At 39.7% G+C, this 26,808-nt stretch overlaps 1 protein-coding gene across 1 annotated transcript; it reads left to right on the top strand.

Moving 5' to 3' along the window:
- cfap70 (cilia and flagella associated protein 70) lies at window positions 1–25,101 on the top strand. The gene is made up of 26 exons (XM_039686150.2): window positions 1–150; window positions 693–876; window positions 3,066–3,164; window positions 3,264–3,328; window positions 3,410–3,589; window positions 5,012–5,194; window positions 5,280–5,374; window positions 5,465–5,567; window positions 5,674–5,808; window positions 6,629–6,778; window positions 9,503–9,577; window positions 9,668–9,759; window positions 9,840–9,900; window positions 10,570–10,764; window positions 12,041–12,172; window positions 12,273–12,398; window positions 15,720–15,853; window positions 15,928–16,043; window positions 16,513–16,683; window positions 16,761–16,879; window positions 17,605–17,757; window positions 18,621–18,782; window positions 18,876–18,965; window positions 24,507–24,608; window positions 24,773–24,820; window positions 24,917–25,101. Exons 1-26 carry the CDS (start codon window positions 82–84, stop codon window positions 24,995–24,997), a joined length of 3,120 nt encoding a protein of 1,039 aa, XP_039542084.2. The 5' UTR covers window positions 1–81; the 3' UTR covers window positions 24,998–25,101.
- The last annotated feature ends 1,707 nt before the right edge of the window (window positions 25,102–26,808 follow it).

A 26,808-nucleotide genomic window follows, 5' to 3' on the forward strand; every position in this document is an offset into this window, starting at 1 on the left:
AGCGTCGTTGCTGTGGAAACAAGTGCGAGCTGAGCAACTGTAGTGTTGAGGAGAGAGAAACTCGTTTAGTTTTATTTCAACATGGAGAATAACAGAGAGTTTGGGAGAGCTGTTCCGGTGCAGATCACTGTTCTCTCTGGAAATAATCTGGTAAGTCACGAAAATCATGTTACAATCACTTAAAACAAAGCCTTAAAATGATTGTGACGAGATATCTCCTGCAAAGCCGTGACACCAACCGGGGTTAGTTGTCACACGAGGAACGACTAACTTATATCTCACTTAGGTTCTCTCTTGCTATATGGTTTAAACACCTAGTTCAAACTGTTTTACATTAGAGAAGAAACTGACTTTCAAATAAACCTAAGTTACCCTGAGAAATACACTGCAAATAGTGTGACAACTAGCCCCGGTCTCCACTACAACTGTTGCAACAATAAAATGGTGGAAATTAAATATGATGATAAAACAAACATGGCACTGGCCACCACTAACTTGGAAAAAAAGTGAATAAATAAATAAACAAAAATACAGAGAGATTCTGAGAGCCTCTTGCAATGTTTTAATGAGATCCCTTATTGATCTAAAGTTATAATGATTTTACAGTAGTAGTGTGGTATTTTGGCACTACTGTGATACATTATTTGTAAGAAGTTGTTATAAGGTTTTCTGTATATGTGTGATTATTTCAGAGAGGCAGCAGGACTGATTCGTGTCTCAGTTTTGTTCGGGTGGAGTTCAATGGATCTGTGCTGGGAGACTCACAAAAACTGGACATTGCTGTGGACAAACATGTGGTTTACAACTTCACCTGTGGGTTTGAATGTTCAGAAGTTGCTCATACACTGGATGACGTGGCACATAAACCTGTCATACGTGAGTATTGAACATTCACAACCATTTGTTTGTAGTTTTTGCTGTTTTAGCTTTTTTTTTTTTGATCAGGTGCTGATTATGTTTCTCGAAGCCCCATCACTGCACAAAATATATTTTTCTACTCAATATTTTTGCCTTGTTTTTCAATAAATATCTAGGTATTCTTGAATCAAGATGCATTTACTTGAGAAGCAAAGTTTCTCAAGATATTAAGTCTCATTTCTAAAAAAATTAAATAATAATTTAAAAGCGAGTTAAAAATTGAAATGATCGTATTTTAAGCATAAACCTGCTTAATTTTGATGTTGTTGTTTCATAAAATATCTTGAATAAATGTATATTGTTTTTTTTAGATAGTTGTAATGGAAAACAGGACAAAATATTAAGTTTAAGAATATTAAATATTAAGTTAATTTCAGTGAAACTCAAAAATGTGAATATCATGCAAAAGTTCATTTATTTTAGTAATTCAACTTAAAAGCTGAAACTAATATATAGACTCATTACATGCAAAGTGAGATATTTTAACCTTTTATTTGTATAATTTTAATGATTATGACTTACAGCTTATGAAAACGTTTTCACAATATTCTAATTTTGAATTTGGGGTTTTCATAAGCTGTAAGTCATAATCATCAACATTATAACAAATAAATGCTTGAAATATCTCACTTTGCATGTAATGATGAGTCTATATTAGTTTCACCTTTTAAGTTGAATTACAGAAATAAATGAACTTTTGCACGATATTCACATTTTTCGAGTTTCATCTGTATACTACAATTTTTAAGGCCAAATCACAAGAAATTGCCCTTAAAATTTGTAGTATACAGGTGAAACTTCGTCGGGTTTTGTCAGATCAATTTGTTACTGTCGGCAGTGTTGGGAAAAGTTACTTTTACAAGTAATGGATTACGTTATTCAGTTCCTCCCTGGTTCCTCCTTAAAAAAGTAACTATTTGCATTACTAAGTTACTTTTTATGGTAATGTGTTACGTTATATTTGCGTTACTTTTTCTGGGCTTGCTTGTTTATTTTAACAAATTGCAACGTACAGGATCCCAGCTAACGGAACGTTCTCAGAACATTGGCTAACGTTCTCTGAAGGTTCTCTGAAAGTTATCAAAAACATTCTTGCTGTAATGTTATTATAACGTTGTGCCAACGTTATATTAGATTGATAACGTTCTAAAGACGTTAGCATTAAAACGTTATCCTCACGTTGTTATTGGAATGTTTCAAAAAAGAAATAACGTTAATACAACGTCTAAAAACTGGACGTTTTGAACGTTTCTAATAACGTTTTCAAAAACGTTCTTATAACCAAGAAATAACGTTAATACAATGTTCATATAACGGGAGAATTGAACGTTCTAATAACGTTTTCAAAAACGTTCTTATAACCAAGAAATAACGTTAATACAATGTTCATATAACAGGAGAATTGAACGTTCTAATAACGTTTTCAAAAACGTTCTTATAACCAAGAAAAAACGTTAATACAACGTCTAAAAACTGGACGTTTTGAACGTTTCTAATAACGTTTTTGAAAACGTTCTTATAACCAAGAAATAACGTTAATACAATGTTCATATAACGGGAGAATTGAACGTTTCTAATAACGTTTTCAAAAACGTTCTTGTAACCAAGAAATAACGTTAATACAATGTTTATATAACGGGAGAATTGAACGTTCTAATAACGTTTTCAAAAACGTTCTTATAACCAAGAAATAACGTTAATACAATGTCTAAAAAACTGAACGTTTTGAACATTCCTAGAACATTCAGAAATAACATTTTTATAACTTAGTGGGAACGTTATGAAAACGTTCTTAGAACCTAAAATTGTTAGCTGGGATCTTTCACACCAAAAGTGGAAAGGAAATACAAATTCACTCCTGTCCAGAAGAGGGCGCCACTCAAACAAACCTTTCAATTGTGCTGCCATTCTGGATTAAAGAAGAAAGTTCATCAGTCTCAGCAATAAAATAAAATAAAGTAATGCATTACTACTTGAAAAGTGATCTCTCGTTACTTGTAATGCGTTACAGTAATCTGGTGACTGTCAACGTTGCTCGCCATCTGTCAGTGCAGTGTGAATTGGCATTTAAACCTATTTAGACTAAATGTCATGACTTAAATCAGTGGTTAAACGTAAGCAGAAATGTACTGTATGTGTGCCCTCAGTAACGGTGATCGAGACCTTACCAAAAGAGAAAAAACAGAAAGAGGAGAAAACCACTGCTCTAGGACAAGCCGTCGTGGACCTTCTGCCACTGCTACGAGGTTAAACCATTTCACTTTATTCGAACTTGACACATTTCATGCCACTTTTAATGGATTCCCATATTCTTGGGATTTGAGGCGGTGCTGTTTTTATTCTAGGTCAGTGTAGCTTCTCATCCACTGTGCTTCTTCATGATGTCGCTGTGCATGAGGACGGCGTAAAAGTAAGAAAGTCCTTTTTACACCTCTAAGTTAGTATGTTTTTAAATACATGTTTTATATGTTGTGTGTGTTTGCATGTACAGTCCACACTAGATGTGACGGTGAGCGTTCCGGAGCCGTTGCTGTCGGATGGCCAGCGCTCTGACTCTAATGTGCTGATGGTCACCGTCGAGACGATGTATTCGGTTCCTGAGGTCTGGAATCATGCCTCCACTCCTCCCTCCAGCTACGTAGCTGCAATGCAGATTCCCGACTCAGCCGTGGTGAGAAACAAGGGTTTGTTTGGCATTTCAAGTAATTCTCCAGATCATCCAAGACGCAAGACACTTTAAGCGTCTGGTATTCTTTACTTAGGGGTCACACTTATGAACCTGTGGTCAAAACATACAGGTTTGACAGAAAGGGCTTAGATTAAGCCAGGATTAGACCTTAGTGCAATAGAGTGCCGAAGTGATGACATCACTTTGTAGGACAACTCGGAAACTAGCGGCGCATGGGTTCCCTCGGTCGAAAAGCAATGCATTTTCCCCATAGACTTTTGGAAAATCACAAAAAATAAGATCTGTGTTTAACAAAGGGTTGTGACCCTTACACGTTTTGTCTAGCAAGATAATCTTTACAAGTTAATCCAAAATCTATACATTTTGAAGCCTATATAAAGATTTTAAACAACACAATCAGACACAATAAAGTTTAAAAAACCACAAGCAGGTTAATACTGTGTGTTCGATGTCATAGATCAAAACGTGAAAATATTTAGAGGCTCTGTTCACCACAGACCTTATTTCAGGCGATTTAGCAAAAACCCATTCAAAAATCCTATAGGCTTTAGAGCAAGGGAACCGTAATGCTAAAATGCTAACTCACTTCCGCGTTTCGGCCTACAGAGTGACGTCGTAACTTCGGCACGTTATTAGGACATTTAAGTAGATTTTATATTATAAATGTGCCTTGGAAAAAAAAAAAACATTACTGGTGTGCATCTTGAGACAGTTATTAGCATAGTTATTAGCGTAGTTATTAGCATAGTTTTTTGAATGAATTGAAAGTACTATATTTTCTTTCACTAATATTTTTTTCTTTCTTTTTTTGTATTTTGAAGGAGTTTCATGGTACATGACAATATTCAACTCTAAATTGTGCACCATTTATTATTAAAAATAAAATAATTCAAATGTTAGATAAAATATTGAATATTATTTTCAGTTAATACAGTGTTTAAGTTCTGTTTATGGACCAAGTGTCGCATTCGCCACCAAGTTTTGTACCATTCCGGTGAAGTAAAACAAAATGTGAACATTTTTTGGCCTAAAATGACAGAAGACCACCAGAGGGTTAAATATATGTAAGACATTTTTATGTTCAAAGAAATAAAAAAGTCTGACATTACTACGCTATCTCACGACCAATTCGTACGAGTGATTAAAAAGTGGCTAATTCATACAACCTCACTCGTACGAATTCGTACGATTTGTCCAAACCCACATGGGTAGGTTTAGGGGTGGGGTCAGGGGTAGGTCATTCGTATGAATTCATTCGAATTGGCCAATTCGTAAAATATGTAAGATTTAGCAAAAACGTACTAATTTGTACGAGTGAGGTCGTACGAATTGTTACGAATTAGCCACCTCGTAAAATTCGTACGAATTCTCGTGAGATCGGGTTTATTATCAATTGTTTTTCAGAAAGAGCAAGTGTTGTTGTTCTCCAATGGCATCTTAAAAATGGGTGGTGAGCAGGAGCCAGTGCCGAGACCCAAAAAATGGCCCTTGGGGCCTCTTCTCACACCGGGAGCCGAGGTCATTCAGGGCCTTTATATTGACTCAAAACCCACAGACACGGATCACGGAGACCTTACCGACATAGAGGTGATCTGAGCCGTTTATGAACAGTTATGGATGTGAAAGGAATATGGAGCATGTCACCACATTGATTTGTGTGTGTGTGTTGTAGGACAAGGGTTTCAGAGAGAACGCGGAGTGTAACGGGAATAGGGTGAGCTGGGATACGGCACGTCGTTGCTTTATTGATGCAGGAGGCGTGGCCTGGTGAGTAAACACCTCTTTTATCAATGCATTTGAGTTTATTTTCTCATTAATCATCACATTCTCCAATTACTGCTTCCACTTTTTTTTCAGTCTGTCCCGCAGGATTGCAGAATGCAGACTGTGGCCTGTTGAGATCATGAAAGCACATCAGACGGTACCAACCAAAGGTGGGAGATCAGCCAGAGACAAGCTGGTGAGAAACATCCCCAACGTTAACATCCCAAAATGGCCCTCAAAACCTAAAACAAGGCAGCAATAACTGATTGATCAAAACACAATTTTGCCTGTGTGTGATGTAGGGGGAGGAAGAGGCACAGATCTCATTTCATGGAGTGGTTTACGTGGATCTGGTGCCGTTGTTGTACCCTGGAGTACGGCGTATACACGGGGTGTACAGAGTCTACCCGTTTTATGAGTCTGATCTACTGAAAAAGGCGAGTGAATTCAAGTCATATGCACATGAGATCAATCATGCATCAAATAAACTGTATTCCAAGGGGAAACACATTTATTTATTCACAAACTCACTTGTATCATTGTATCCCTTAAAACACATCTTTGATGAAGAAAATTACATATTTAAGCGTTTTTTGCGTTTTTCCTTGAAAAAAAAAACCCGTCACGCCTTAAACTCACTCACTCCAGCTCAGAGATCCACTGGTTGACAATCACACATTGATCTGATTGGTTACAAGGTGGTTTGTGACGTCAGAAACACCAGCGATTTCAAATTGTACTTTTGAGACTGTCTTAAGTGCTCAGCAATGAATTTGAATTTGCACATGGTTGGTCTTAAAGCATATTAAAAACACCATATAGACTTAGAAACAACATTAAAAGCTTGATTTTCACCTCAGGGTCTAATATCTAAAGTAATTTTGCTAATTCTGTAAATGGATCTTGATTTAAAAATGTTTACATATTTTTAATGAAAAACAAGGCAAAACTACTGAGTCAGAAAATCATGTTTTGCAGTGACGAAGCTGGATCTTAAAGTAGCTTGTGCTTAAAGTTGTATTAAACTAGTTTTAATTAGTGTAAGTTTAACACCCAAACATTAATGGTACTTTTGACCGATAAGTTACTTTTAAATGGTCCACTTGATATGGTAACAAAAAGCTTCTTATGCTGTATCCAAATCAGTAGATGCCGTTATAAAGTCAATGGCCACTTTTGAATCAACCAACATTTCAGTGCATATTCATTTAAGAATGATTCTTTGACGGTGAATCTTATTTTTATGTGCTGTTCCAGACTCAGAGGACCTACAGCGTCCTGAAGGAGCTCAGCAGAGCACCGCCGGCGCTGGGCCGAACTCGAAACAATTCCTCCGTCGACTCTTTGAGGGCGTTTCAGGGTAAAATCTTGGACAACCAGAGAGGAAACAAAGAGGCTCCCAAAAAGGTTTAGAAAAAAAAATCAGATATTATTAGCATATCAATACCTTTTCCTTTAGGGGTTTGAAATTTCACAACCTCGAAAGTCGGAGATTTCAATAGGAGCTGGAATGTTTCTCATCAAATTCTAACCTAAGCTGCTATCCACATTCATTTACAGCTCAATACTTATTCTGGGGTGCATTTCCCGAAAGCATCGGTCGCAATTTCCATTGAACTCTATTGGTAACTACGAAACTTGCGACCATAGTTGGCTAACGATGCATGTGGGAAACGCACCCCTGGTCGACAACTATTTGAGTTTAGATTTCTCCCAAGAAAGTTGGAGAAACATCCGAGACAAAGATGCGACTTGACAGAACACAACATTCACTTGTGAGCTTTGAAAAAGCGACTTCAGAGCAGTACAACGTTCCTCAAAGTCACAGCTGCTTTCAAATGTCACGCACACATACGTTTCACCCTAACGAGACGTCATAGAGTCGTTTGGAGCAGATGCCATCTCTTCCCCTTTCCGTACGGCATTGGGGCTCGTTTTGATACCTCACCCCCCACCCCCCCTAATTAAATCCGGATCTGTGGCCGAGGCACGCTTCCCAAACCTATTAGCTGTAATAGCAGCAGATTGCCGGCCTCGGTGAATCATCTCCTTTGCTCATCTCCCCCTCTCTGACGCCCCGCAGCAGACGGAGAGAGGCGAGGAACACACACCCGCTCCACCGACCGAGCATCTGCCCGACAAATAACAGCCGCTGAAACAACACACACAAACACACACACCTTTGATCACATTCATACTCAGAGGTCTCTTTCATGGCTCAATGATATTTAATCCAGATCTCAGATGTGTTTCGTTTAACCACCAACTTTTAAAATTTCGACGAAGTGAGACAACGGTATGACTGTAGAGTTCACTTGTGATCAATTTATGTATCCTTGCTGGATAAACATATTAATTTCATTCCAAAAAAATACTGACCCATATACTAATACTATTACTAATACTGACCCTAGCTATAAAAACAAGTGAAATAGTTTTTGAATGCCGTTTCATATTTATTTTAATACAAAACTTTTCACATATGTTTAGATCGTAAGTAATAGGTATGGAAGCTTGTTTCCGCCACAGAATGAAAAATAAAAAAGGTAATTGCGACTTTTTTCTCACAATTGCAAGTTTACATCTCGCAGTTCTGACTTTATTTCTCAGAATTGCGAGAAATGAAGTCAGAATTGCGTGATACAAAGTCGCAAAGTTGCGTGTTATAAAATCAGAATTGCGTGTTATAAAGTCAGAATTGCGAGTTATAAAGTCAGAATTGCGTGATATAAAGTTGCAATTGCGTGTTATAAAGTCAGAATTGCGAGATATAAAGTCAGAATTGCACGATATAAAGTATGAATTGCGAGATATAAAGTCAGAATTGCGAGATATAAAGTCAGAATTGCGAGATATAAAGTAAGAATTGAGAGATATAAAGTCAGAATTGCAAAATAAAAAGTAAGAATTGAGAGATATAAAGTCAGAATTGCAAGATCTAAAGTAAGAATTGCGAGATATAAAGTCAGAATTGCAAGATATAAAGTAAGAATTGCGAGATATAAAGTAAGAATTGAGAGATATAAAGTCAGAATTGCAAGATATAAAGTAAGAATTGCGAGATATAAAGTAAGAATTGAGAGATATAAAATTAGAATTGCGAATGTCAGAATTGTGAGATATAAAGTCAGAATTGCGAGATATAAAGTCAGAATTGCAAGATCTAAAGTAAGAATTGAGAGATATAAAGTCAGAATTGCAAGATATAAAGTAAGAATTGCGAGATATAAAGTAAGAATTGCGAGATATAAAGTAAGAATTGAGAGATATAAAATTAGAATTGCGAATGTCAGAATTGTGAGATATAAAGTCAGAATTGCGAGTTACAAAGTAAGAATTGTGAGATATAAAGTCGCAGTTGTGTGCTATAAAGTCAGAATTGCAAGAAATAAAGTCAGAATTGCATGTTATAAAGTCAGAATTGCGAGATATAAAGTCACAATTGCGTGTTATAAAGTCAGAAATGCATGATATAAAGTCAGAATTGCGAGATATAAAGTCAGAATTGCGTGATATGAAGTCGTAATTGCGTGTCAAGTCAGAATTGCGAGATATAAAGTCAGAATTGTGAGATATAAAGTCAGAATTGAGTGATATGAAGTCAGAATTGCGTGATATGAATTCGTAATTGCGTGTTAAGTCAGAATTGCGAGATATAAAGTCAGAATTGCGAGATATAAACTATTCTGAGGGGGAAAAAGTTATTATAAAGTTATACTTTTTTCCCCTTGGAATTGGCCTGATAACTCGCAATTGTGAGTTTACATTATTACAGAATTCTGACATATAAACTCAATTGTGAGAAAAAAAGTCAGAATTGTGAGATAGAAAGTCTTTTTTTTCTCAGAATTGCGACTTTATGTCACGCAATTCTGACTTTATATCTCGCAATTCTGTCTTTATATCTCGCAATTCTGTCTTTATATCTCGCAATTCTGACTTTATATCACACAATTCTGTCTTTTTATCTTGCAATTGCGACTTTATTTCTCACAATTCTGACTTCATATCTGACAATTGTGAGATAAACAGTCGCAATAATTTTTTTTTACATTTTTTTATTCAGTGGCGGAAACAAGCTTCCATGTATAGGACTACTTTGGAAAGAATAATGATTTCCTCTTTCTATAGCCAGATTCCCAGGGGAAATCTGCTCAGTCTGAAAGTGTGACTGGACTGGAGCCACCGGTGAACACGGAGGGACAGGTCAGCGGTCACGTATGCATCCAAATGAAGCACTTAAATATGACAAATAGTCTTGAGAAGGTGTGATCTTCACTTTTGTTATTGTCTCAGATGTATGCCGATTCAAGATCGTACATCATCATTGAAATTGCTTTGGAAAAGCCGCTGGTTCCAAAGAGACCACCGGAGGAGCTGGCCAAACGGTAAAAGGAAAGAGTTCCTTTCAAATTCAAAGCCTTTTGACTTCAAAATGATTCATTGATTCACTGATTCATTGATACAGTGTAAAGGAGTTGGTTCCTCCCAGACCTCCTCTGCCTCGACGGCCAGTGGGAGCAGAAAGGGTAAAAAACTGCATTTCTTCCTGTTTTATCACTATTTCTGGCAGATATTTTACAGTCAGATCTGTGGGAAATCATTTGTCTGTAACAGTTTACACTATCATGGCTGAAATTACTATGAAATGCCTGGGGGTCATATTTCAGAAATAAATATTTTTTCACTGTAACAATATTTTCATGACAATCAAGCACTTTGTCCCCTGCATTCAAATGTAGGCCTATGAGTTGCATTATTAAACAATAAAGAGCTAGCAGTCGTGTAAGCTGAACATGTACAAATAAATCAACGAATCGGTATTCGAATTTCGAACGAATCGGTTGAGTGATTCAATGACATTCACAGTTCTTTTTTAGGTGTGTTTGACTCGAAGTGGCACAGACTGATCAGTGTATGTATTAGAAAGCTGTCATCGCCCTCGCGGTACTTTAATGTCATACACCGATCAGTCAAACACACCTGTTTTCTTCCTGAATGAATCAGCTCGTTTGAGTGAATTACTTGATTCAGTGCTGCCTTCTGTGCTTTTGAACGAATCGGTGGCTTGCTCATTTACCACCACCTACTGATGTAAATTGCATTTTTTATCCAGATTTTGGCTGTGAAATATGACCGAGTCATCCAAATAGCTAATAAATCATATGATTAATAATAAATGTGCATGATAATTCCAGGCAGTACAGGAATACCAGTCTCAGATAGCGAGTGTGGCCACCCAGGTGTTGGATCAGTACCAGCAGCTGTTCGGGACCGCGTTTGTGCCTGGAGGGAAGCCTCTGGACCCCGTCCTGCAGGAACAGCGCAAAACCCAACTGCTCGGAGAACTCAACTGCTCTGGGAAATACTTTGCCTTCAAGGAGCAGATGAAGGTGAATTTTAATCAATTTAAATGTGTCGTTTTGAATTTACTCCATTAAATGTTATTCAAGGTTTCTTGCAACAAAAATGCTAAAAACATTTAGTGTTTATTAACCATTTCCTCTTTCTTTTAAATTTTAAGCTGGCTGTTTTCAGTGTTATTGTAATATATACTATTACACGATAGCATTTAATATACAGTATATATATATTATAGATTTTATTTTTATATTTTCAGTTTTAATTAATTTCATTTAATTTTTTTTATTTTGTTATGTGCTTTCATCATTTGTATACGTTTTTTTTAATAATTGAAATTAAAATACATTTTAAACAAATTTCGATTTCGCTTTAATTTTATTTTGGTTCTAGTAATATTTCTGTTTTAGTAATTTTAGTACTTACATTTACTTTATTTCAGTCACTAGTAGGGTTGGGTATCGTTTGAATTTGAATGATTCTGATTCCGATTCTAATTCCTTGTTTCGATTCCGGTTTCTAACGATTCTCGATTCCGATTCTTTTAAGAGGCAGGGTCAAAAAAGTTTAGCTAACCTTGCTAACCAACGGCCTTTCTGAAGGAAATAATCCTTTCTGAAGGAAATACTCCTTCTGTAAAAATACTCCTTTTGTCACAAATTTTGCATTTTGCCGAGATTTCGTTATTTTTAGAAAAGTGAAGCCACACTTTGGATCGCCGACGTAAGCTACTCATGTTCGACTCGCGTGGTTATGCCAACACTTCCAGTAGACGCTTCTTCGTTGGTGTTGTTCAGCGGTTTCTTCTTCCGTTCGGCGGACTGTGAATATCGAAACTAGGAATCGAAATTTTAACTTTTGAACGATTCCGGGAAAAACGAAAAGTTAGTCTCGGTTCCAATCGATACTCGATTCTCGATACCCAACCCTAGTCACTAGCTGCCTTTTTTTCTAAATTTAAGTTTTATATAATGTATATATACAAAGTATTTATATCACCTTCATTATCAGTTAATGAAAACATTTTTAAATAGTTTTAGTTCCGTTGTACTGTAAAAGCATTTAATTAATTACATTTAATTTAATTTATGTGCTTTGTAGTGCTCATTCATGTTTTAAATATTTCTGTTTAGCTTTAATTTATTTTTACCTCAAGGCAACATTTCAAATTTTTTTTTTCATCTAATATTTATTTCATTTTACTTCAATTAACGAAAATAGTTTCTAGTTTCATAATACTGTTGTTTTTCAAGGCAGACTGATTAGCCTATATGTTAATGAGCTCCTGGTGTTTGTTGTATGCGTCAGTACTCTGTGGTCCGGATCGTAAGAGAGAAGATGTTGAGGACAGAGGCCTTCTCAGACCCTGAACAGCTCCAAGCGTTCCTCAGTCAGCTCTACGTGTTCCTGGTGGACGAGATGCATGCTGCTCTCAATAAGGTGAGGCCTCAAAACATACATCAGCATGACCTGAACATTGAACATTGGTGCTTCAGGGTCTGTATTATCAGTTGTGTTTCCATGCACTCCATTGAATCAGAGCTTGTCAGTGGACTCTCAGGACACGCATCATGAGCCTCTGCTGAGCTGCGCTCAACTCAAACACTTCGCCAGAGAGGCTCAACTCAACACGGACTACCAGCTGGCAGAGCAATACTATCAGGAGGTAAAGCATTACACCACTTCTGATGCTTCAAAATAACACTATTTTACTATCTCGATCATTATAATACCATACACAGCATGTTTGTTTTGTTTTTTTAGTAGTTTATATATTATAGTTCAATTCAATTCAAATTTATTTGTATAGCGCTTTTCACAATACATATGTTTCAAAGCGTCTTTACAGAAAGTGCATTTGGGAAATGTAGATAGCAAAATACAGTTAGTTAATCATGTATTAATTCAGGGCATAACACATCGCCAGTGTTGAGCCGTCTCTTCACGGGCGTTTAGTCATCTAGTGTAAAGCAGTGTTATTTTAGTGTCATTGAAATACTATTATTGTCAGATTTAAGTTTTACTTTCACTGACTATTAGGAGCCGTTTTCACAATACTGTTTTCAACAAAACTGCAAAATGGGCCTAAAAATGCAAACTTTTGAAAACAGGTTTTAAAGTGCACATTTTTGAAAACTATAGACCATGTAATGTGAAAACAGTGACATCATGCGAATATGAATTACGTATCCAGGCTATAGGTGTGTTGTGTTTCTTTACAGTGACATCGAAAACTGAAAATCGTACCTTTTCAAAAGATGGTCTTTGAAAGCATTTATGTACGAATGCATTGCAAATCTGGAATCGGAGCGCACAATACACAATAAAATGATAACAGTATACGGTAACACTTTATTTGAAGGGGTGTGCATAAGACTGTCATAAACATGACATAACACCTGTCATGAACATGAAGGAGTCTTTATGAATGCTTATGACTGTTGTCATTAAGTGTCATTCAGTAAATTATGACACTTTTAATGCAAAGTTGACATTGTTTAAATTGTCATTGTTATGACAACTTGACATTAACCAAGAAATCATAACCTGTCAACCTGACATCTTTATTACTAGTCCAACGTGTTCCACTTTACTTGAGGTAAGGGGAAATTTAATGACACTGTTGTTTGACAGCATTTGACAGTGTAATGACCCTTAATGACATCTTTATAACTAGTACAATGTGTTCCACTTTACTTGAGGACAAGTAAAATATTCATGTCACAGTTATAATTAGGGTTGGGTATCGAGAATCGAGTATCGATTGGAACCGAGACTAACTTTTCGTTTTTCCCGGAATCGTTCAAAAGTTAAAATTTCGATTCCTAGTTTCGATATTCACAGTCTGCCGAGCGGAAGAAGAAACCGCTGAACAACACCAACGAAGAAGCGTCTACCGGAAGTGTTGGCATAACCACGCGAGTCGAACATGAGTAGCTTACGTCGGCGAAAGTGTGGCTTCACTTTTCTAAAAATAACGAAATCTCGGCAAAATGCAAAATTTGTGACAAAAGGAGTATTTTTACAGAAGGAGTATTTCCTTCAGAAAGGATTATTTCCTTCAGAAAGGCCGTTGGTTAGCAAGGTTAGCTAAACTTTTTTGACCCTGCCTCTTAAAAGAATCGGAATCGAGAATCGTTAGGAACCGGAATCGAAACAAGGAATCGGAATCGGAATCAGAATCGTTCAAATTCAAACGATACCCAACCCTAGTTATAATGGTGTCATGACGGCCAAAGTCAAAACCAACCACATATGACAGGGTAATGTAATGTTAACGCAAAGCTAAATAACTTCTTTAAGTTTGATAATTAGACCTGTTATGACATATTTGTGACAGGTTATGATTTCTTGGTTAATGTCAAGTTGTCATAATCAAGACATTTTAAACAATGTCAACTTTGCATTAGAAGTGTCATAATTTACAGAATGACACTTAATGACAACAGTCATAAACATTCATAAAGACTCATAAAGTGTCATGTCAGTCTTATGCACACCCCTTCAAATAAAGTGTTACCCAGTAGGGTGTATACTGAATGCTGCTCTTTACAATAGTTTAGGATGCAGTGTAAACTTCACAATGGTTTACAAATATTTCACCCACAAATTAAAGGAGAACTCCGGCGCAAAATGAACCTTTGGTCTAATTACACATTGCTATCTAGTCAACCGTTTTCTGAGATTTGTTTTCATGATTGCCGAATGTAAATAGTTTTATCTCTAAAAACAGTTTAGCCTAGTATAATGCTAGTATATGGGGCATAGAGTAATGACAAATAAAAACCGCTTGTTATTACCACTAAAAAGGCTCAAAATAGCCCCACACCAACACGACAGCATAATAAGGGTCCCTACATTCAAACCGAAGCATTGAGAACATTGTTAGTGTCCATAAAGTTTAATAAGAAGATATTTTATACACACAGTCAACTTCGCGAATACAGGAAGAAGCCATCTTTGAAAAAAAGTCTCTACCAGTCAATCTACGAATGCCGATCCAAGTGCGCTGAACTGTGCAGAATCTCATATGGTCCGTTGTTTCCAGTAGAAACACAAACACAAACCGTTTTCTTCTCTTCAATATGTACATGTAGCCTACTGTTCGCGCTCACCTTATCACCTAATTCACATCTCACCAGCGCACTTGGATCGGCGTTCGTAGATCGACTGGTAGAGACTATTTTTCCAAGATGGCTTCTTCCTGTATTTCCGAAGTTTACTGTGTGTATAAAATATCTTCTTATTAAATTGTATGGACACTAACAAAGTTCTCAATGCTTCGGTTTGAATGTAGGGACCCTTATTATGCTGTCGTGTTAGTGTGGGGCTATTTTGAGCCTTGTTAGTGGTAATAACAAGCGATTTTTATTTGTCATTACTCTATGCCCCATATACTAGCATTGTACTAGCGTTATAGGCTAAACTGTTTTTAGAGATAAAACTATTTACATTCGGCAATCATGAAAACAAATCTCTGATAACGGTTGACTAGGTAACAATGTGTAATTAGACTAAAGGTTCATTTTGCGCCGGAGTTGTCCTTTAAAAGAAAGAAAAAAAAAATGTATATGTTATCTGTATCTATGTTTCGTTCTCATTTCATTTGCCATTTCATTGTAAAGCGATCTTGAGTTTGCCGAAAGGATCTATATAAAATGGTGTTTTGTACTGTCTGTATTATACTGCTTTACAAACAAAAAAACATTGTCTTGAAGAGAATGAGATTACCATTGAGAATAATGCCAACTGCCAAGTGAAACCCCTTGATGTTAATGTGATGCAAGGAAAAGATCAATCTGGCATTTCAAGCATGAGCGCACTGTGTTTTGTGAAAAACGTAGCATATAATTATGGCATCTCATGCATACACAATGAACTCTTTCTAATGACAGTGTGCCATTTCAAACAGAGCTTTAGCAATCATTTGTGATGTGACAGTATCATTGGATGTGACTCATATCTCACTGTTTTTTTGCCTCTGTAGTGTTTGATTCGAGACCGCAGTGACCCGTCCCACTGGTTTGATTACGGAGCGTTCCACATGCTGACCGCCGACCACTTGAAGGCCGAGGAGTGCTTTCAGCAGGCTTTATCCATTGAGCAAACACACGTACCCAGGTCAGCGGACAGAAATGACTCAGAATAGGTTTCTAAAAACCATTTCCTGACTAATTTTGTGGTGTTTGGTGCAGTTTGCTCATGTGCGGTGTTATGTCTGACATGAATGGACGCTATGAGGATGCAGAGACCTTCTTTGAAAGGGCGACGAGTGTGGAGCCGAACAATGTGGTCGCCTGGACTTTATTTGGTGAGAACAGAATTAAAAAGTTTAAAAGTTTGGGGTTAGAAAGGTGAGGGAATTAGTACTTGTATTGAGCATTCAATTGATCAAACGTGAGAGTAAATGCATGTTTAATGTTACAAAAGGCTGTTCTTTTGAAAAAAATATATCAGTTTCCACAAAAATATGAAGCAGTACAACTGTTTTCAACATTGAAATTGCATCAAATCATCATATTAGAGTGATTTCTGAAGGATTGTGTGACACTGAAGACTGGAGTAATGATGATGAAATTCACTTTGATCACAGGAATAGTGAAAATATTTCAAAATATGACGGTATTTTTTGATCAAATAAATGCACATTAAAAAGACCCCAGCTATTTTCCTTTTTAATATTCTGTCATATCATATTCATTCATTTGAGTTCAGTTTGCAACATTATGTAGTTAATGTACACAATAATTTTGAAGAAATGAGTGTCAAATTGTTGTCAGGTGTGTTCTGCCAGGCTCAGGAGAAGTTCATCCAGGCAGAAATGGCTTTTCGGGAGGCCAATAAGCATTTTATTTCAGTCATGAAAAATGAGCAGACATCTAGAGCAAGAATAACCTCAGAGACTCAGTCTGGTCAGGAGGAGGAGCGGAAAGACGAAACGAGCGAGACAGGTGAACACCTCAGTTCTGTCTGCTCTGTGACAAATGCCCTTTCATTTATAGCTCATGTGGGATCATTTGCTTTAAAGGTGGCGCTGGCGCTGCGCATGAAGAAGACATCCCACAAGAGAGAAAACAGGAAGTACAACACCAAAGTTCTATCTTCATGGAGACGGTGTGGTTTCTCCTGCAGAACTATGCATTACAGGTCAGCGGATGGTCACGTCAGTAGATCCTGTGCACCCCCAAAGTCCATTTATAATGTTCGTCAAACTTTCTTTCACCAAAAACCGTTTTTAAATGTCTTTTTTTTAAGTTTCACGCTTACCAAGGCTGCATTTATAATGATCAAAAATATTATTACCATTTAAAATAACCCTTTTCTATTGTAATATATTGTAAAATGTAATTTATTCCTGTGATCAAAGCTGATATTCAGCATCATTACTTCAGTCTTCACTCACATCCTTCCGAAATCACTCCAATATGGTGATTTGATGCTCAAGGTTTTTTTTTTTTAATCAATGCTGAAAATTGATTTAAATATTTGAAACATTTTTCATCAAGAGAAGCATTTCATGTTAACATCTGTAACATCACAATTGTCTTTACTGTCACTTTTGATCAATTTAACACGACCTTGCTGAATAAAAGTACTACGTTCTTTAAAAAAAAAATCGTACCGACCCCAAACTTTTGAACAATGGTGTATGTTTTATAAATACTCTGTATGTTATGATCGATTAACCTCGGAAAGAGTTGCAGAATGAGGGCAGTTTTATGCTAATGAATTTTTTCTGAATTTTCCATGTTTTTGCGGTTTAGAATTTCTTTGCTTTGAGTTTTGAGTTTTGAATTTCTACATAGTACAGCAAGAACGAAGCATGTTTGCATGTGTATGTTGCTAGTTAATGCTGAATTGTGTCCATCCAGATGTGCCAGCGGACTCTGGCTCTAGAGCTGCTGTCTCCGGACAGAGGAACCGTCGGCTCGTATCATCTCGCTCTGGCCCGGCTTCATCTGCTGAGAGGAGAACACGACACCGCTGAGGCCAGCCTGAAGGAGGCGCTGATCGACAACTTCCAGGTCTGCAGACTAATGGGAATGGGAGAAATGTAGCCTCTAGAAACTTTGAATCCACTGAAACAATGGGCTTTATGCCCAGCTGCACTACTTCCTGAACTTCAGCCAGCTCCTTGTTTCCTGTCTGCCATTATTGGCCAAATTGATTAATTCAGGTGTGTCTGATTATTGTTGCCATGACTACTGAGGTCAGGCACACCTGAATTAATCAATTTGGCCAATAATGGCAGACAGGAAACAAGGAGCTGGCTGAAGTTCAGGAAGTAGTGCAGCTGTGCATAAAGCCCATTGATTCACTGTTTGGAAGTGCTTGAAACACCATGCGCTGGTGACCCCTGCTGGTCAAAATCGTGTAAATGCAACAGAAACACAGCCCAAACATGCACGAAAACTGTAATATATTAAATGCAGTTAACAAATCATCGAATACCACTAAATATAAAGTGTCTGTATATGTTATTTTATTATGTTTACATGGAAACCTTGTTTTTTTATGGTTATTCAGTCCACTAAGAGAAAACTAACTCTTCTTTTTATTATACAAATGTGTCATTAAAAAGGTTCACAAACTTTTTGTTTCAAAACTGTCAACATGACACACGAAGCCTCGTTTTCTGCTCGTAATTACAACTTATAAGATGAGAAAACCTCCTGCTTGTACCACCTGACGGCTGAAGATTCATTTGCGGCGTTGATAGTGTGGCTCAGAATGTCACATGCTGGACATTACAGTAATACGACAGCATTTTAGCACCACACTTGATACACGCTTCAAAACAGATGACTTGTGTTTTGAAAGCACCCGTCACTCGGTTTATAGATGCACATGGGATTCATCACTTTCTCTTGGTATTTGATCCCGGCAGAACCCAGACACGTGGGCCCTGTGGGGTCACTTGCATCACGCGAGGGCCGATTACGCTCAGGCTCAGAGGTGCTATGAGCGGACGCTGGATTCTGTGCTGGACGCTTCAGACGCACACTCCGTACACCTCCGTCTGGGCTCCATCTACCTGCAGGAAGGAGAAGTGAGTTCCGATTAATCTTCTTTATATCTAAGTTTCTAAGCTTAATCTAAGTTATTTTAACTTGTTATCATGTGTGTTTCATTCCCTCTTTAGTATGCAAAAGCCAAAGCTGTGTTCCTGCGAGTCTGCAAACGCTCTCCGTCATGCCTTACGTGGCTCAGGCTGGGAATCGCCTGCTATAGAGTGAGTATATACCCATAAGGCATTTAGAAAATCCGTCTGTGTCTGTAGCATGCCAGTGTACGCAAAAGTGGTTTGCTTGAGCCACAATTGAAGGAAGGTTTGTGATTGGTTGAGGATTTTGACATTATCTAATCACAGATCATGTCATTGTTAGTGTAAGCTATCAACATGAAGTCAGAATTGGTCACCTTCTTAAAGGGATACTTCACCTCTGGAAAAGAATTGAATTTGGAGCTTTCTAGACTGAGAAAAGTCAGAAAATGTAATTTTGGCTTGTGGATGAAAGACAACAACTCCCAGAATGCACTTGCTTCGCTGCCCTAGGAGGCCACGCCTACCGGTAACAGAGCGCAGTAGTTAAACAACGAGTCTAGGCCACTAGTGAGTGTCCGTGATGAGTCTGTCTGAAAATGTGTTTCGAGATCGCCCAAAATGTCCGGGATTCGGCTTTTGCTTTTTTGAGATTTTAATATTTATATACGATATATCGTCTAATTGTTCAATAAAAGGTTCCATTTTTTAAAAAAAGACGATTTTTCTGACTATTATCTCATATGTCAGGCTTTTCAGGGTTAAGGGTCAAAAAGTAAGATGAAATTCTGATAGTTTGTAATATAAATCAATGAGATCTTTATAGCAGTCTAGTGTCACGGTGCGGGTTCAGGCAGAAGGAACAGGCTGAGTCCAGATAAGCTCCAATACAAGAGGTTTTAATTATAAATAACAGGATACAGGCAGGCGGAACACAGGGTAACATAAACATAAGAACAACAACCATTGAGTAACACAGAGGGAACTAAATACACAGAATAATCAAACATAATGGGGTGAGAACAGGTGAAACAGATGATGATGACGAGGAACAGGTGGCTGATGAGGGAGTGAACACGGGATAGGGTGACGAGAGGATCCTGGGAAGTGTAGTGCTGAAGACAAGACAGACTGGTGCAGACGGAGGACTGTGACAGAACTCCCCCCTCCCGGGAGGCGTGACCTCACGCCGCAGAACAGAGGAAGGAGGGGGGACGAACTGGGGGCTGAGAGGGGCGTGGCCAGGGCGGAGCAGGCTGAGGGCATCCCCAGGGCGGAGCAGGCTGAGGGCGTCCCCAGGGCGGAGTAGATGGGGGGCGAGACCAGGGCGGAGCAGATGGAGGACGAGACCAGGGCGGAGCAGATGGAGGGAGGACCCCTGGTGGAGCCGATGGAAGCGGGGCTGACAACACCAGGGGGCCGACAGACAGGGGCGGAGCAGATGGGAGAGGAGACCAGGGTGAAGCAGAGGGACAGACGACATCGGGTGCTGAAGAGGGACCGAGGGACCATGGGGACACCGTAGGCTCAGGTGACAGAAGTGACGACAGGGGCACAGAGGGACACGGTGAGGCCAGAGGGAGTGAGGGCTGACGGGTGACTGGAGGGAGTGAGGAGTCTGACAGAACCGGGGGGGTGACATGACGGTGCGGAGCAAAGGGAAGGAAGTCCAAAGGTGAAGGGAGGATGACGAGGGAACGAAGGGAGTCCAGAGGGTCGAGGGAGCCTGGTCGAGCTGGTGGACTGAGGGGCCATGGAGGAGCTGAGGGAGGTAGGAGCCACGGGGGAGCTGATGGGACAGAGGGCCGAGGAAGTGTCCAAATGGAGGAGGTGTGAGGCGAAGACCGGGGATCCAAGGACCAGGCTGGTTTAGGGGAGCTGAAGGGCAGGAGAGCAGAGCGAGGACAGATGAGAGGAGGCGGGCGAGGGAGGCTGGGTGGGATCCTGGTCTCTGGCGCCGGCTGGACGGTCTCTGGCGCCGGCTGGACGGTCTCTGGCGCTGGCTGGACGGTCTCTGGCGCTGGCTGGACGGTCTCTGGCGCTGGCTGGACGGTCTCCGGCGCTGGCTGGACGGTCTCTGGCGCTGGCTGGACGGTCTCCGGCGCTGGCTGGACGGTCTCTGGCGCTGGCTGGACGGTCTCTGGCGCTGGCTGGACGGTCTCTGGCGCAGGCTGGACGGTCTCTGGCGCAGGCTGGACGGTCTCTGGCGCAGGCTGGACGGTCTCTGGAGAGCTGGACGGAAACAGCAGTGAAGAGCATACAGTCTCTGGAGGGCTGGACGGAACCAGCTGTGAAGAGCATACAGTCTCTGGAGGGCTGGACGGAACCAGCTGTGAAGAGCATACAGTCTCTGGAGGGCTGGACGGAACCAGCAATGAAGAGCACACAGTCTCTGGAGGGCTGGACGGAACCAGCTGTGAAGAGCATACAGTCTCTGGAGAGCTGGACGGAACCAGCTGTGAAGAGCATACCGTCTCTGGAGGGCTGGACGGAACCAGCAGTGAAGAGCATACCGTCTCTGGAGGGCTGGACGGAACCAGCAGTGAAGAGCATACCGTCTCTGGAGGGCTGGACGGAACCAGCTGTGAAGAGCATACCGTCTCTGGAGGGCTGGACGGAACCAGCAGTGAAGAGCATACAGTCTCTGGAGGGCTGGACGGAACCAGCTGTGAAGAGCATACCGTCTCTGGAGGGCTGGACGGAACCAGCTGTGAAGAGCATACCGTCTCTGGAGGGCTGGACGGAACCAGCTGTGAAGAGCATACCGTCTCTGGAGGGCTGGACGGAACCAGCAATGAAGAGCACACAGTCTCTGGAGGGCTGGGCGGAACCAGCTGTGAAGAGCATACAGTCTCTGGAGAGCTGGACGGAACCAGCGGTGAAGAGCATTCTATCTCTGGAAAGCTGGACGGAACCAGCGGCGAAGAGCATTCAGTCTCTGGAGGGCTGGACGGAACCAGCTGTGAAGAGCATACCGTCTCTGGAGGGCTGGACGGAACCAGCTGTGAAGAGCATACCGTCTCTGGAGGGCTGGACGGAACCAGCAATGAAGAGCACACAGTCTCTGGAGGGCTGGGCGGAACCAGCTGTGAAGAGCATACAGTCTCTGGAGAGCTGGACGGAACCAGCGGTGAAGAGCATTCTATCTCTGGAAAGCTGGACGGAACCAGCGGCGAAGAGCATTCAGTCTCTGGAGAGCTGGACGGAACCAGCGGTGAAGAGCATTCAGTCTCTGGAGAGCTGGACGGAACCAGCGGTGAAGAGCATTCAGTCTCTGGAGAGCTGGACGGAACCAGCGGTGAAGAGCATTCAATCTCTGGAAAGCTGGACGGAACCAGCGGCGAAGAGCATTCAGTCTCTGGAGAGCTGGACGGAACCAGCGGTGAAGAGCACTCGAGCGATGGAGTGGGGCTGGTGACGTCATACATGGTAAAGGGAGATCCACATGACACCAGCACCCACTCCACATAGGCCACAAAGTCCCCTCGAGGCCCGTCTCCGGGCAGGCGTGCCTGGGTTTCAGCGTTTAGGCCTGCCCGGAAGAACACACAGAGGCTTGTGTCATCATAGTGAACATGAGGTACCAAGTCCAAATACCTCTGTGTGTGGGCCTCGAGGGATTGATCCTCCTGCTTCAGGAGGAGAATCTGTACAGCGGCTAAATCCATATTAATCCCTTTTAGGTGGTCGGTCGATCTGTCACGGTGCGGGTTCAGGCAGAAGTAGTGATGTGACATTTGAAGCGAGGCGTCGGAGCTTGTGTCGAGCAAAAAGGGGCGTGCCAGATGAAGCCGCGATTCGAGGCTTGTGTTGTTAACGTGAAAATCACGTGACTGATGACAAACGAGGCCTCGGTTTGTGTGAAAACGTCATCGGTTCGGTCTGAGTGTCGTTTGTTCGAATCTCGCGCCACCTTGTGGGTGTTGTCAGGAGTAATTGAATCAGTTGAAGTAGCGCCAGGGAGTCAGAGTTAGAGAGATGTTTCATCGTCGTTATTGTGCAATATATGTGTTAGGGCTTTATATTATTACATTATTAGGTTAGATTAGTTATAGTTTATTGTTAGTATTAATTATAGCTATATTATAGTATTGTTATATTAATTAGATAAGATTATTTTGATTGCTTTGGATTTGGACTGGTTTTTGATTTAGATTGCCCTTTTGGAATTGTTTGCTTTTTGTGACCTAATCCTTTTTTTCTTGTAATGGAGCCAGCAAGAAAGAGCTTATTATTATTTTACTGTCTTGATATAGCTAATAATCCTCACTATATGGCTGTATAATATTTAATGTCTAAGCCTGAACACACTTGAAAAAATTCTGTTCCTCAATAAAAATAATTTCTAATCCTTCCTTTGGTCCTCTACGTCCCCATAAGCACAACACAGCACAAAAATAGTAACAGTTCAATACACAAAATCACCAGAAACAATTCTTAACCTTTACCACACCACACTTTTCTGTTGCACTTTACTTTTACACTCCCTCCACCATAAGCACTGCACTCAACAGTGTAACTTTTATTGTTCATACTGTCACTATCCAAATAATTTATGAATAATTAATTAACTCTCTCTGTGTGTGTGTGTGTGTGTGTGTGTGTGTGTGTGTGTGCGTGCGTGCGTGCGTGCGTGCGTGCGTGCGTGCGTGCGCGCGCGCGCGCGTGTGAGAGAGAGAGAGAGAGAGAGAGAGAGAGAGAGAGAGAGAGTTGTCTCTGTAGAAGTAAGTTCAGACAGAATATACATATTTTATTTTATTCCCAGGCAATGGACAAATGTCTGCTCAGGTATTTGTATTATTGCAAATGAAAGGTTACAGACATTAACAGTGAGAAGAAAAAATAAAATAAAACAGGACAGGGGGGGTATATGGACATCATAAGTCTGCTCAGGTCATCGCTTCAGAATTAAATAATTTGTTTGCTATTTCTTTGCACAGTAGCTAGGTGTCACTAGTGAGCAATACTGAATGAAGCTTCGAGTAATGAACCTTTGAGTGAAGCAATGGGCTGCGAGGTCTCAGTGGTTCAGGAAGCCTCATTTTGCCATCACTAGGCAGAAGGAACAGGCTGAGTCCAGATAAGCTCCAATACAAGAGGTTTTAATTATAAATAACAGGATACAGGCAGGCGGAACACAGGGTAACATAAACATAAGAACAACAACCATTGAGTAACACAGAGGGAACTAAATACACAGAATAATCAAACATAATGGGGTGAGAACAGGTGAAACAGATGATGATGACGAGGAACAGGTGGCTGATGAGGGAGTGAACACGGGATAGGGTGACGAGAGGATCCTGGGAAGTGTAGTGCTGAAGACAAGACAGACTGGTGCAGACGGAGGACTGTGACATCTAGCAGATACTTAACATAAAATACATATTTAGAAAAGCTCTCAAGTTTTTAAACATAGAATGCAATTCAATACAAGGAGAATCAACAGATGAACAAATAAGCTTAATGGATCATATTTTCATTCGCAATTGAACGTTATTTTTCTACAAATTATGTATGGATAATCAAGTAAACCTAAGTTCAGTGCAGTAAATGTTCATCTTAAATATTAACAGTAATTCTTAGGTTTTCTTGATAAAAATCAGTAAAGATGTCGCAGCATGGATGTGTTTACAATTGCACTAATAAAAGGCTACTTTCTATAAAAGTGTAAAGTATAAATCAGATGATAGAAGGCATGGAGTGGTTTGTGTTTTGCTGTATCTTCAGCTGGAGGAGTTGAGTGAGGCTGAAGAGGCACTGACTGAAGCCAACGCTCTGAATAACAGGAATCCAGAGGTGTGGGCTTACCTGTGTCTGGTCTGTTTACAGGTGAGGGACTACTCTTTCATTAATTAATTAATTCTTTCATTCATTCATTCATTCCCTGTGAAATGTTGGAAGTAGAGACCAAAAAAAAACAAAAAACAGAAAATGCATTTATTCTTGCATTTTTTTTTATTTTAGAGTTCATTTTAGTTGCTTTGTCTTTCCAGACTGGCCGAAAACTAGAGGCAGAGCAGTCGTATAAATACGCCATGAAGGTTTGTATTGTCTAATGTTGATGTGTTTGTGGATATTAAAGTCTTTGGTATGGAAATATGTTTCATTTTTGCCCTCTTTTATGTTTGGTATCACAGATGAATTTACAAAAAGAGTCACTTCTACAGGAGATCCACGGCCTGCAGGCACGCGTTGGGTTCGGAAACCCTTCCTTCTGATGTGCCTTAGACACAGAAGTGAAATTTTAAACCTTAAAAAGGTTCATTACTTAATCCTAACATAAAAACGTGAATATGATAATAAAATATGACTTTTAACATAATCTTTTGTAGTCTTTCTTGTGTATCGGGTGATATTTGCTACACAAGGCCCGTTCACACCAAGGACAGCAACTATACAGTTTTATTAATCATTTTAATTCTATGTGAATATGTCTACAGTACAACATTGATGAACGATATCGTGGGAATCACTTTCAGAATGATTTTTTTTTTCCCCACACTGTAAAAAAAAATATTTTCAAGATTGGTTATCACAACATTTTTTTTCTTTTGTCGAATCAACTTAAAGGTATAGCGGAGGATCTTTCCCAATTTTAGAGAAGACCCGCCCTCTCCAATTTAAAAAAAAAAATGCACATGCACAAACACAACACTCTTGCTCCCGAGAGGGAACGTCTATTACGCCTTGCACAATTATGTTGCAAATTCTAAACTAACTCAAAAATATTCATAAAAAAGACAACATGTCAAATGCCCTTCCGTGTTTTATTTACTTATTATACTGATCGATTGAGTGACCGAGGACTCGAGACATGATATGTGCAACCCTGTATCACACGAAATACGTTCTGAGGAAACTATTTTGCAAATCGCAATTACGTTACATAGCAACATATAAGCAGTGCTATTACGTTGGTCCTTAACCTAATATCTCTCATTGTTAATACGTTATTTTTATACATAGTTGCATATGGAGAAGTAGCTTGTTGCATTTGTGAAATAATAAACACAAGGTTTTAGAATATGAACACACAAGATTTTAGAATATTTCAGCGTGATACCATTTACCATTTTGGTCAAAAGGCTACTTTAGACAAATTGAGATGTTTACCGTGTCTATGCGGTGCATGACTTGTGCCAGGGCTAGCATTGTAGCTTGCATTAACTTTTACTAGTGATTTTAAATGGATTTCTCCAAATAGCATGACAAACTTTACCTGTCTGGTAGAATCTTCGCGACTGCGGCATCAGTGAGAAGCCCAACCTGTGCTTTTAGCGCACGCCAGCGTGTGATATTCACCCAAAATCACTCTGGTCTTGTTTCTAAATTCTGCGGCCTTTCTCTTATCATACACTTCGTAAACATTTTTTCTCTTTCGACCCTCAGCCATTTTCAAAGGAATGGCTGAAACCGTAACTCCGACATAATACACCTGAAAGTGAAAACTACATAGCCTACGACGGCCTTACGTAAACATATCACCAGAATGATTGACACTTAGGTGGACCAATAGTATAGACTACCCACCCGGAAAAAGAAAATCCTCCGCTATACCTTTAAATAATTTATTTAGTTCAGATAACTTATTATTTTGAGTTTCTGCTGATTAAATCAATCTCCTTCATTGGATTAACTCACTATTGCCGGTTCAATCAATTTAACATTTTAAGGCAACCAGGTTATTTACTTTTTAAAGTTAAACCAACAATATTTTTTTTTTATAGTGCAGGTGAGGAACGATAAAAACATTTATAGCTAATCAGAACCAATCTGACTTTAAAGATGTTGAGTTTTTGAAGCAGCAGACAACAGAAGTGCAGCGCGTGGTTAGCGATAAACACAACATTATCAACTTAATCTAGATAAGGGACCCCAGATTGAATGTATTATTGTAATGGGTGCCATATTATTTCATAGGGCCCAAAAGTGCCCCGGGCAAAGATACATGGCTCACAAATACTGTTAATATCATGAAACAGCTATTGTAAATAGACATCTTTGGCGCTCTTCTCCAAGCGCTTACACA

Source organism: Pimephales promelas, chromosome 3, assembly GCF_988280905.1.
Source record: "Pimephales promelas chromosome 3, fPimPro1.hap1.1, whole genome shotgun sequence".
NCBI classification, from domain to species: Eukaryota; Metazoa; Chordata; class Actinopteri; order Cypriniformes; family Leuciscidae; genus Pimephales; species Pimephales promelas.